Genomic DNA, 12,734 nt, shown 5'->3' with positions numbered 1-12,734 from the left:
CCTTGCATTGGCAGGTGGATTCTTAACCACTGCACCACCTAGGAAGTCCCCAAAAGGTCCTCTCTCTTTTTTAATTAATTAATTAATTAATTAAATGTATTGGCTGCATTGGGTCTTCGTTGCTGCATATGGGCTTTCTCTAGTTGCTGTGAGAGGGGGCTACTCTTCATTGTGTTGTGCAGGCTCCTCATTGTAGTGGCTTCTCTTGTTGTGGAGCACAGGCTCCAGGCACGTGGACTTCAACAGTTGCGGCACACGGGCTCTAGAGCACAGGCTCAATAGTTGTGGCGCATGGGCTTAGCTGCTCTGCGGCATGTGGCATCTTCCCAGAGCAGGGCTTGAACCCGTGTCCCCTGCATTGGCAGGTGGATTTTTTTTTTTAATAAATAAATTTACTGATTTATTTACATTTATTTATTGGCTGTGTTGGGTCTTTGTTGCTACACACGGCTTTCTCTAGTTGTGGTGAGCGGGGGCTACTCTCCTTTGCGGTGCATGGGCGCCTCACTGCCGTGGCTTCTCTTGTTGTGGAGCACAGGCTCTAGGCACGTGGGCTTCAGTAGTTGTGGCACGTGGGCTCAATAGCTGTGGCTCACGGGCTCCGAAGCACAGGCTCACTAGTTGTGGCACACGGGCTTAGTTGCTCCGTGGCATGTGGGATCTTCCTGGAGCAGGGATTGACCCCATGTCCCCTGCACTGGCAGGTGGATTCTTAACCACTGCACCACCTAGGAATCCAAAAGGTCCTCTCTTTGATGCCACTTCGTCCTCAGGTTTCAGTGAAACTCCATCAAGAGATGGCCGACAGCAAGACTCATCTTGCTACCGCTCTATAAACCTCATCAATGTCCTTCACAGCTGCAGTGCCTCCTCCCTTGCTTTCTGTCTCTTCTTTCTGGAACTCCCACACCCAAGGTGTTCCCCACAAATCCTTAGGCACCAATCTTAAAGTCACGTTTATACTCAGCTGCAAAACTATCAACTTATACCAAGTTTTATCTACAGGTTAATATCCCGCCCTTAAACCAGGGCTGCTTGCAAAAACCCAGGAAAGGAGGCAGGACAAGTTATTACGATTTGTATCTTATAAATGAGGTAATTAAATGACAGATATCATTTATCAGCAACTAATAACTGGAATGCAAACTCAGAGCTCATAACTGGTAGGTAGTCCACTGGGTTTTCAATCACACCACACTGTCATTAAACACAGAGGCTCCTGACTGGAAGAACTGAGGTCATTACCTTGGTCCTATTTAAATACTCTTTCTAGTTAGCAGGAAAAACAACCTCCATATATATGAACACAAACTCATACTTGTTAGGAAGCGGTATCTTAAAACGAAATGTTGCCCAAAAATTAAAGGCCCCTCCAAAATCTTACTTTAGTAGTTATGTTAACAATCATTACTTATCTTTTGTTTTTGTTTTTTTCTGGCCACAATTCACGGCTTCCAGGATCTCAGTTCCCCACCAGTGACTGAACATGGGCCACGCCAGTGAAAGCCCTGAATGCTAGCCACTAGACCACCAGAGAATTCCCTACTTATCTCATAACTGACTACAGATCTAGTAGACAAATAAAATTAAAGAATCAGAATTCCTTCCTTTCAAGGCCTACTAGATACAATTCTCATCTACAGACCTCAAAGGCATCACAGTTACTTTTTCTTACCTCTTAGCCTTTCACATATTATTCCTCTAGTGAAAGCATCTTTAAGATCCTGTTCAAATGACATCTTCACTTCTTTCCTAGCACCCTCATGCACCTTTATCACTCTCTTTTATAACACTCATCACATTGTTTTAGCCCTTTTTAAAAAACTTTAATCTCCTCAAACAGACTAAAAACTCTTTGGAAAGAAGCTAATTTGTATTCTACAGATGTCACTGTCCTCAGGGAGGGTCTAGGCAGTAACTACCACGAAGTAAATACCCCAAAAACCTACCAGGAAGAACAAAGAAAAGATGATGAAGAAAAAGTTTTCCATTTGTTGTTTCTGGCACTTCTCCCTCCAGCCTGCTCACACTCAGAAATCAAAGTATTAGTTTTGAGAATGAAGGATACAGTCTGGTAAGATTTTTAGGCCATCTGTGACAACAGTCAAACTTCCTTTAAGGGATGACCTAAAAACACGACAATGGTCATGTGATGACATAAAAACTGAGAAGTAGACAGAGACTCCTCTGTGGAGACTGGTGGAAAGGTCAGGTCCAGAGACAGGGATATGTTACCTGTATGGAGACAGAGGTAACCATTCAAGTACACAGAGGGAGAAATCTAGGAGGCCTGGGTAGTCAAGATCCTGAGAATGACCACCTCAGAGAACAGAAGTTAAGGGACGGGTTAAAACAGATGGCCCTGTCCACTAGCATTAAGCTGCATGAAGGAAGGGACTGTGTATGATGTTCACTGTGACATTCCCAATGTGTGACCTATGGCAAGCATTCAACAAACTGCCTGAAAGAAAAGGTAGTCACATCTGTGGCAGAATTATTGAGAAAAATTAGGAGGGGAAATAATTTTCAATTCAGTGGAACCATCAGTCAAGTATGAGTGTGTAAAGCAAGAGATAGGAAGCTGTCAGGATCTAGAATACAGAAAATCAATCTTGGTCAAAAGGCAAAGGGAATTCCCAAGATGACAACTATGCAGCAGGCATGAAGAACAATCTGAACAGAATGGAGTCTATCAACAGATGAATGGATAAAGAAGGTGTGGAGTATATATATACCATGGAGCACTACTCAGCCATAAAAAAGAATGAAATGTTGCCATCTGCAACAACATGGATGGACTTGGAGGGCATTATCCTAAGTAAAATAAGTCAGAGAAAGATAAATACTGCATGATCTCACTTACATGTGGAACCTAAAAAATATAACAAACTAGTGAATATAAGAAAAAAGAAACAGACTCACAGATATAGAGAACAAACTAGTGGTTACCAGCAGGGAGAGGGAAAGGTAGAGGGGAAATATAGGGATGGGGGATTAAGAGGTACAAACTATTAGGCATAAAATAAGCTACAAAGGATACAGTGTACAACACAGAGAATTTGGCAATATTTTGTAATAACTATAAGTGGAGTATAACCTTTAAAAACTGTGAATCACTATACTGTACACCTGTAACATATAATATTGTATAGCAACTATACTTCAATTAAAAAAAAAAACAAAACAGATGAAGAGGAAGGAGGGCTTTAGGGACTTCCTTGGTGGTCCAGTGGTTAAGAATTCGTCTTGCAATGCAGGGAACGCTGGTTCCATCCCTGGTTGGGGAACTAAGATCCCACATGCCGCAGGGCAACCAAGCCTGTGCACGGCAACTACTGAGCCTGCAAGCCACAACCACAGAGCCCACACGCCACGACTAGAGAGAAACCCACATACGGCAATGAAGAGCCTGTGTACAGCAACTAAGATCCAAGGCAGCCAAAAAATAATAATTTTTTTTTTTAAAGAACACTTTAGCACTACTTGATTTTTTTTTCTTAAACTTTTTGGCTGCTCCATGCAGCATGCAGGATCTTAGTTCCCTGACAAGGGACTGAAGCCGCCCCGTGCAGTGGAAGCGTGGAGTTTTAATCACTAGACTGCCAGGGAAGTCCCTGATTTTTTAAACTATGGAAATTAGTTTGATAAAAATAAACATTCATTTTAGGAAGTAGTTCCTGTTGTGAATTTTAAGGATGACTGGTTCCCTCCAGTTTAGAAGTTATTCATTGAAAACACTTAGTCCTGATAGCACTTCTGTCCCTACAGAGAGAGCTTTACAATCAGAAGAAACATTACTGCAGCTGCACTGGGGTCTCCAAGAAGCCTACCTACAGGATACATACAGGATACATAAAAAGAGTGGAGCTAAAATATCCAAAAGTGCACACACATGCGGGTAGAGTCTTCCTGCACTCTGGGCCTCGTATTACCACAGACTAGGAACAAACCAGAGTGGGCCCTGCTGGTCATAGGCCTCTCTAGCGTGAATTCAGTGCTGCAAACCTAAGGTGGCCAAACCACACAAGGCTCTTACACTACACTAAGGACCGACTCTGAAGACAGCATTGAGTAACTGTTGAGTAAAAAGGTTTGAAAATTATTCTGTAGCAGAGAGAGATGTGTGAAGGGATGGGAACTTGTTAGTGAAACCTGATATATGTGAGGCACTGATATGTGTTATGGGCCAGCTAGCTATATATTATCTCATCTAATTCTCACATTAGCCACCTAAGACACCCATTATTCACTAACAGAAAACTGAAGCTCTGTAAGTTTAAGACACTTGCTCAAAGTCAAAGATCAACAAGTGGCAGTACCAGAATGAAAACTCAAGAGAGAGATCAAACCTAAGTTTGATCAAGATTCTAGATGTAACCATTAATTTACAGAAAACAGAGGGGGTAGAAGAATCGTTTAATTACAATGCAGAGGTACAGTCACCAAAATCTAGACTGTGAAAACCTGTAAGATAAAACAACCCGTTTTTTCCAACAAATAATCAATAAGGAAAATACAGGGGGAAGAAAGAGAGTTTACAGATTAAAAAAGATTTAAGAACTTATCAATCAATTGGAATAAACAGATTTTACTTGGAACTCTATGGCCAAACAAGCTATTTAATGATTTTTGACATATGCAGAGAAATCTGAACACTGACTGGATATCTGATGATGTTAATTTTTAAAGTGTGATAATGGTATTTTGATTGTGTTTTTTAAATTATTTTGTCTTTGTCTTTATCTTTTAAAGATAAATACTGAAATACCTATGGATGAAAAAAATGAAATGAAGCTTGGAATTTACTTCAAATGGAGGGAGAAGTGGGTAGGAGTGGAAATACAACAAGACTGGGCAAGAGCTGATAACTGCTGAAGCTGAGTGACAGTAAGCAGGGGCTTGTTAAAATACCATCTCTACTTCTATGTGTGTTTGATGTTTATAGTTAAAAGTGAAAAAGAGAAATCCATGGAGGAATGACTCTGTCTTAAGTCAGCACACCTTCCCAAAGCTATCACCATGTTTGGGGAGTGGCGCAGGGAAGATATGCTATTACTAAAACCAGGAAGCATCTCCAGGTGTATTTCTACATCCATGTTCACATGAGTGTCACTTTCTACAAAGCACAAGTCTTGTGCACCATGCATATACAGTAGGGAGATGTTCTAATTGAGCACATCAGATTTTAGCTTCTGTCAAACAATATTTCCCCTTAAACACTTTACATTCATTCAAATAGTCCAACCCACCTCTTTTCACAATCCCGTAAATTTTTCAATTACCCACCAAAACAAGCAGACATCATAAAAAATATAAAGGGCTAGAAAACCAAGGAAAAGGATACGGAAGGTATGAAAAAGAACTGAGCCACAAAATCCTACAATCTCCCACCCAAATAACTAGTAGGTAATGGGATGATCAGACCTTCAGTGGGGAGAAGCACCTGCTAACGAATTACTTTTACTGATCTCAGGATGGTGGCAGGGACATTACTAATGGGGACCAACTCACCCCCAGACCACAGGAGCTGTTTCCTGCTGCTGCCCTGTTACTTTTCATCTAGGCTACCTGGTAGCCTGGAAAAGGTGTAAGGCACCACAGGATCAGTAAAGATGCCAGGCAGGGCTTAAAGATGAAAAAGCCCCTTCTTTCTCAAGGTCATTATTTTTTGGGGGGAAGCTCATTCATTTTTCAATGACAGTACAGACATTCCTTCTTTAGCATGGGTAATAAGATTCAGAAATAGAAGGCACTATATCTCTGTGTTCCCTTCAGAGTAATTTTACCTAAAATGAACTTACAATTAGGAGTTTGTTGACAGCTGCCTGGATCTTACCAATCCAAAGGTGGAAGAGGCCTAGACTTTTTTCAGGTTAAGACACAGTGGGTGTTTTAACCATTAAAGTAACTCCACATTTGCTTGTCTTCTGGAAAGAAAAGCACATTCTCTGCTGAGAATCACCAGAACTTCAGCAGGAAAAATGGATTTAAAGGCAGGAGAGAGAAGAGGAACGAGTCAAGGACCTGTTGGTGCTCACTCTTCTGTCCCGACTGACTGCCATGAAATGGGGACTGTACAGTGGACTTCACTACATGAAGCATGTCTGCTACCCACTAGTGACCAGCACCCTTCTAAGCTGTGGCATAGAGGCCCTTGCGTGGAATCTTATTTAGGGCCCAGAAGAAAAAACAATACCTCAAGAGCGTTCAGTAGCTGCCCACTCTCTTCTGAGGCAAACCACCGCTCCCTGGGCAGTGCTGGGTTCCTGGGCCTTTTACAGACTACCTCATGGGACTGCTGAGCTATCTGGGGAAAGATCATGTGACCAGCTCCAAGTCAGAAAGCAAATCAGGGAGGAGCAGCATTGAAACACTTCTTTTATACTCTGGTCATCCCGCATTCCATGGGAAAATTCATTACCCTCCATGTCTTGGTCAAATCAGAACTTCCCTGCTTCTGATCTGTATTTGTTTTCATTCTGTTCTTCCTGATCAGCAAACACCTTTTTCTATTATCTTCACCCTGACAAACTCCTTAGCTCTTTGCTATCATAAACCAACCCAATTTCCACAAGCTGATCTCTTCATTCTGTTATCATAGGAAGAAGTAGTCAAGAGGTGTGACCCCACCAGGAAGACCAAGTAAAGCACCTTTCGGGTGATTGCATAGTGTCCTTTGAGCTCATGCAGGGCCCACTTGATGTCCTGACTGCTGAGCATTTTGAAGTCGGCCATCAGGAGGTCAGCAGCTTGGATGAAGCAGCGCTGGTCAAGAGGAGCCAATTTAGAATAGTCAAAAAAGTCTATTTTAGGCAACTGAAATGAGAGAGAGGCACAGCATTAGAGGCCAGACAGTGTATCTCCCATAAGGGGGAAATCATCTGAAGAATTACTTACTACAGAATAGAATAATCTGACTTGTACTCATAATTACTCTAAAGGAGAATACAAGCCCTGAATAGAGATGAAGAAATGATAGTTCAGAAAGATTAAACAAGCTGTCTGGAATCTGGAGACTAGTTTTACTAGTTAGAACTATGAAAAAAGTATAGCCAGGGATTTGAACCCAATTTTTTAGCCATTTTGTTTTCACAAAATGTTCAGAAAAAATGAATTTTTTTCCAGCTATAAAATACAGGAATACCTCACGGATACTGCAGGTTTGGTTTCAGACCACTGCAATAAACTTAATATCACAATAAAACAACTCACACAATTTTTTTGGTATCCTAGTGCATAGAAAAGTTAAAGTTATGTTTACACCATAATACGGTCTAGTAAGTGTGCAACAGCATATGCCTAAAAAACAATGCACAAACCACAATTAAGGAATAATTTATTGCTAAAAAATGCTAACCATCATCTGAGCATTCAGCAAGTCAATCTTTTTGCAATAGTAACATCAAAGGACACTGATCACAGATCATAACAAATATAATAAGTTGAAAATATTGTGAGAATTACCAAAACGTTGGCACAGAGCCACGAAGTGTACAAATACTGTTGGAAAAAAGGCACCAATAGATTTGCTCATGGCGGGGATGCCACAAACATTCAATCTGTAAAAAAACCTGTAACATCTGGAAAGTGCAATAAAGCGGAAGAGCAATAGAACGAGTAATACCCGCACAAAACAGAAACAGTCAAAAAGAATCTGTGGTAAGTAGAAGGATGGTGCAACAGATCCCAGTGAAGCACTTCTGAACTATACTTTCCTTCAACCATTTAACACACTGAATGCTAGTCTAGATCACAAATGAAGACTGATTAAGATTTTTAAAAACCAAAATGTTTATATCTTGATACAGGATTTGGTTACACAGGTGTACGCACTGCATATAAATCTTATACAAAAAGAAAATCTGTAAACAGATATTAAACTCTAAGAATAATCACATGCTGAAGTATTTACAGTATGGAATAGTGATATTTTTGCAATTTACTTTTGGCAATTTACTTTGAAGTGCATTATAATGAGATAAAAGAGGAATATGCTGATGGACAGAGGGATGGATATGTGACAAAATGGACATAGTAAAATGTTAACTTTTAATAGTACTGCTGGTGGATATATAGGTAATCAATGGAAAATTCTTTTGACTTTATGTTTGAAAATTTCATAATAAAATGTTTAAAAAAAAAACAAACCTAAAATGATACAAAGAATCCAATTCTTGTTTCACCTTAGGAAGTTGCTTTGTAGGATTAAAGATATGGAGGATTTGCTTAATTCTTTGTGAGAAAGGGAAGATAAGAGTTACAATGAAAGAAGTCAAATACAAAATACCAAGTGACTCAGATGGGGAAATCCAACTAAAATATATATTCTGAAATCCTATTTTCCTGGATAGTCTTAAAAAAATGTGTCTTGACAAAGCAGTTTATTCCCTTAAAAATTATGAAAAGACCAAAGCATTTCCAAGTAGACACTGCAAAACAAGAGCACAACTTGCCTTTGTCTCATCTTGGCTGGCAAGCAGGCTGCTATTGGGATTGATAAGGATTCTATCTTCTCTCTTTGGATAATCTGGATTTTCCAGAAGAAAATTACAAAGTCTGCAAAAATAAACGATGTTACTTTCATACTGCTTCCAAATCCCACACTTGCCCATTGATTCAAACATAATATATGAAAATAAAGCCTCTAATCACACATTATAATTGACCTATCAGGGAATTAAAATGTTTGCAGATCAGAAAAACAAAACAAATAAATACACAAATAAAAGACAGCTACATTCAATTTCTATTTTTACTTGCTAATTTAAAAAGCAATAAACATACTGATAACTGTAAACTCGTCTGAAGTTTTTCTACTAGTTGGGTATCAATGTAATCAAGTCAATGAAATTCTTACTGGTTGAACTGTATGGAACTGGAGAATTTACATGAAAAATACCTATTGTTTGTCAGGAAAACTATAATAAATGGAGGAAAGTTTGTATTTACGTTCACAATTAAGAGTAGTTTTCTAAGAGTTAATAAATAAATGGAACATAAAAGACCTACTAATTCATTAATACTTCTTTTAACCCTATGGTAACAAACCTCCATGACGATTTGAGGGACGCTCAGTTTACTATAAGGCTAAAGGAAGACCATGTTTGCTTAAGAACAGACTCTCCTCATACTAAACTCACAACATTGTCTTTTTATCACTACTATGAAATCCTTCAAAAGTAAAAACAAAGAGAATAAGATAACACGTAAGATATATCACCATCCAGATCCTTCACCCTATAACAACCAAAGAAGGCAACTAACTGTGTTCTTGGGATGATTCCACAGCAACAAGGACAGCTTGGCGGTATGCAGCATGAGCCACTTCAGCAGTAAGAAAGCTTCCCAGTCCCACGGCAACCAGGGCTTCCCCTCTCCTCTAGCCTCCTGCCCTTGCTCCTGCAGATTCTGAAGATGACTCCACTGCCTCACCATGGAAGGTGCCCCACCATGATTCTCACTCAACTCCCTTCTCCCCACGTCTCTGCTGTCCACTGTCAGGAGCGCAGCCTCTAATTAAGACAGGTCTAACAGGAAGAAGACAGAGAAAGGTGCTCAGCTCCTCTTCTCACCAGGGGCCAGTGTTTGGGGACTAAAAATTGGGGAGGCGCAATTCTTCTGCAACCCCCCTCTGGACCCTCAGCACTGGCCGGAATGCAAATCCCGACTGCAAAGCCCCCTCCTCCTCCTGCTCTAGGACCGGTCAGCATACTTCAACACCCTTTTCTCCCTCATCACTTCCAGGAGTCCCATGTTTCTTATCGCTAAGCTCTCCTCTTCCTATCACCGTGCTCAGTCTCTGGAACACAATGCCAGAGGCCCCGAGAAGAAACAACTCCTTTCCCATATTACAGTAGTAGCAAGGGGAGACACCCCAGTCAAGAATTCTGAGCACATTTCACACTGAAACCATTGTCACTGATGGTGACTCTCTGCTCCACTGCAAACTGACGAGCACCACAGGTTACAGAGATCTCTGGAAGCTAACCTGAGAATCAGTCACCATTAAGAACCCAGTGTTTGTGGAGAAAGGCATGGAGTCCCAAACCACCCCTTTCACATGCATACCTGGACGTGCTACAAACCAGATGTGGAGTAGCCCCTCTGTTTCAATATTACTTGTTTGTAATGTTCTGATAAGTGTGGCTACCACTGGCCAACAAACTGCCCCAAACCAGGAATTTGGGAAAAGAAAGAAAGGTCAAATAATTTAAGAATCTTCTTTGATAGAACAGCCATACATGAGTGAAGCCTAAGGTCTCCTAAGTGGGGTGCATGGAAGATGATTTGTTAGGGTGTTGAAAGAAAGTATTAAAACTTCTGTTTCTAGTTTTTAAAATCTCATCCTTTAAAATTTTCTATATTTATGCATTTTCTAAAGTATATGATATAGAAGTAGAATAGTAGGTATAATTTCAGATCCCCCCCATTTTAGAGGTTCTTCTCTTAGCAATTCATTTATATTTTCAATACCATTAAAAACTTCACATACTGAAATGCTGCAAGATGCAGAATTCCACAAGGCAGATATCAGAGGCTCTCACTCTGAAATGTCAAAATTCATTTCCATTTAAATATCTTCTCTACCCTCACCAACACAACTTTCCTGGAATTAAATGACATTCAGTGGCACAGATAATTAAGAACAAAGTTTCCCTTCTACAGATAGAAGCTACAACTAAATACATTAATATTTACAGCCTGGGGCGAAGGCATAGGGAGGCTTGTCAGAACTCAAATCTGCCCACCTACTGATATTATTTCATGCTTGATCTGACCTGACAAGCTAAAGGCTTTCGAGAAAGCACTCCCGCTAACTAAGCCAGGCTAATATTCCATGCTTTTATTCTTTAATAGTTGTTGCCACCTTGATCCAATTTAAGTTGTATCACATGTGAGTGAAAAATCAGTTAAAGCGTCAAAGAGTAGGTTATCATCACAGGTGGTTCTCTGGTGAACAGGCCCCTCCTGCTAAAACGACCAGCTGGTTACATCTAAAGGTGACTTCAAAGACTGCAAACAAAGTGACTGAGAGCCCCATAAAATACCAGCTTGCTCAACTCTGCTTTGGGCCTCCTTTCAGCCCTACATTAACAACATTTAACTTAGTTGTGAGAATTAACAACTTTGTCTCAAGAGCCTAGGGAAGCAGTGTCAGGAAAAATCATACGGTAGATTTGATAAAATTCAATACAATTACTGAACATTCCCTTTCCTTTGGAATTCACAAGAATTTATGTTTAAGAATGAATGTTTGCTTCTCAGTGATGAGAAAGGCACAGGCACAGAGTTGGTAAGTCCCTAGAAAAAAGGACATGTATACGACTCAGGAGGTAGAACAGAATTGTCAGAGAACCTGTCAATTTGATTGCACTTGACTGATATTACACAGACAACTAATTTTGCAGATATTTAAAAAATAATATATTCATCTACAGAATGAGAGGGAAACAGACTAAGTTTCTAAAGGGTTACTTTAATATTTACTACAAATTATTCAAAGTACTACTTGGTTTTTCCTATTCAAATCAGTATTATGTAACTAAATCTGCTAGGTATATACTTTATCATTTATATTTTCTAAAATGAACAAATATATTATGCTTCATAATCAGGAAAACATTAACAAAAAAAGGAATCCAATGAAACAAGAGAAGGAGTAAACAATTCACACAGGAGGGAAATACAATTAGTAAAAAAACTTATATCTTTGGTTTATCCCTTGAAAAGGTCCTAAAAGTAATGAGAGGCTAGTAGCTATGATGAGCAAGTTCAGCCCCAAGGTGTTAGTTTATAAATAACAATCCTCATTCTAAGAAACCTTGGTTTCTTGGGGAAATGACAGATTCCAGGTTTTGGGCAGTGAAGTGCAAGGTAAGCCTGGGATAGCCTGGCCTATTAGAAAGCCAGGACATGCTCAAAGTCTAATGGAGTCATGCTAAAAAGACACAGGTGCATCTTAAGAGGCTCCTACTGGTCAAATTTAGGATAATTCAGTATCAAAAAGAAAAAACAATTGTAACTGATTATAAAACACCACTTCTACAAAACTTTTATGTCTACAGAAATTAAAAAAAAGAGCAAGAGAAAAAAAAAAAAAAAGGCAAAACTTCCTTATAGCAGAATGTCAGATAATTATCTAGGTGGTAGATATAGGGTGTTTATTTTATAGTCTTTCAACTTTTTATGTTCAAAACTTACAGGGGGAAGAAAGTAACATTAAAATAAAAGTAAGTGGGTGGGGCGGGGAGGGTGGGGGGGACTCGAGGGGGGGGCGTCAGGGAAGGGGGGGAGTGTGGGGATATGTGTATAAAAACAGTTGATTGAACCTGGTGTACCCCCCCAAAAAAAAAAAAAAAAAAAAAGTAAGTGGGGGAACTGTTCCAGATTAAGAAGTTAAAAAGGTAAACAAATACATTATGAAACCTTGATTCTATCCTGGTTTAAAAAACTGGTAACAGTGGCTGCCTCTGGACCCACGGGGATAGACAGGGCTGCCAATGGCACCAACAGTGCCTTTGTATGAATTAGAAAATAGCATCTCCCCTCGGCCCTTCCCTCTTGGTCATGGCAGCCAGCTCCCACTTGTACCCTTGCTGAGTTCTATGGTACGGAACATAATCTTTGAGGACAGAGGTTTAGTATACAACTTCAATTAAAATAATCTCTATTAATTAGCTGAAAATTTGATTAAGTTCAATACCTATTGCTTGTTACAAATTTACAACTGTTCC

At 39.8% G+C, this 12,734-nt stretch overlaps 1 protein-coding gene across 4 annotated transcripts in view; it reads right to left on the bottom strand.

Annotated features, from left to right (window-relative positions):
- RNF216 (ring finger protein 216) overlaps window positions 1–12,734 on the bottom strand; it is a 160,453-nt gene that overhangs the window by 112,352 nt on the left and 35,367 nt on the right. For all 4 annotated transcript variants that reach the window (XM_057748631.1, XM_057748632.1, XM_057748633.1 and 1 more), the window contains exons 6-7: window positions 8,454–8,556; window positions 6,652–6,816 (exon numbers count right to left, since the gene is read on the bottom strand). In XM_057748631.1, the coding sequence (XP_057604614.1) occupies window positions 6,652–6,816; window positions 8,454–8,556 (268 nt within the window). The remainder of the gene's footprint in view (window positions 1–6,651; window positions 6,817–8,453; window positions 8,557–12,734) is intronic.

The sequence above is a fragment of the Hippopotamus amphibius genome, chromosome 9 (genome assembly GCF_030028045.1).
Source record: "Hippopotamus amphibius kiboko isolate mHipAmp2 chromosome 9, mHipAmp2.hap2, whole genome shotgun sequence".
In the NCBI taxonomy this organism is placed as follows: domain Eukaryota; kingdom Metazoa; phylum Chordata; class Mammalia; order Artiodactyla; family Hippopotamidae; genus Hippopotamus; species Hippopotamus amphibius.
Note: the sequence above shows the minus strand (reverse complement) of the source record. Positions and strands in the feature narration are given on the sequence as shown.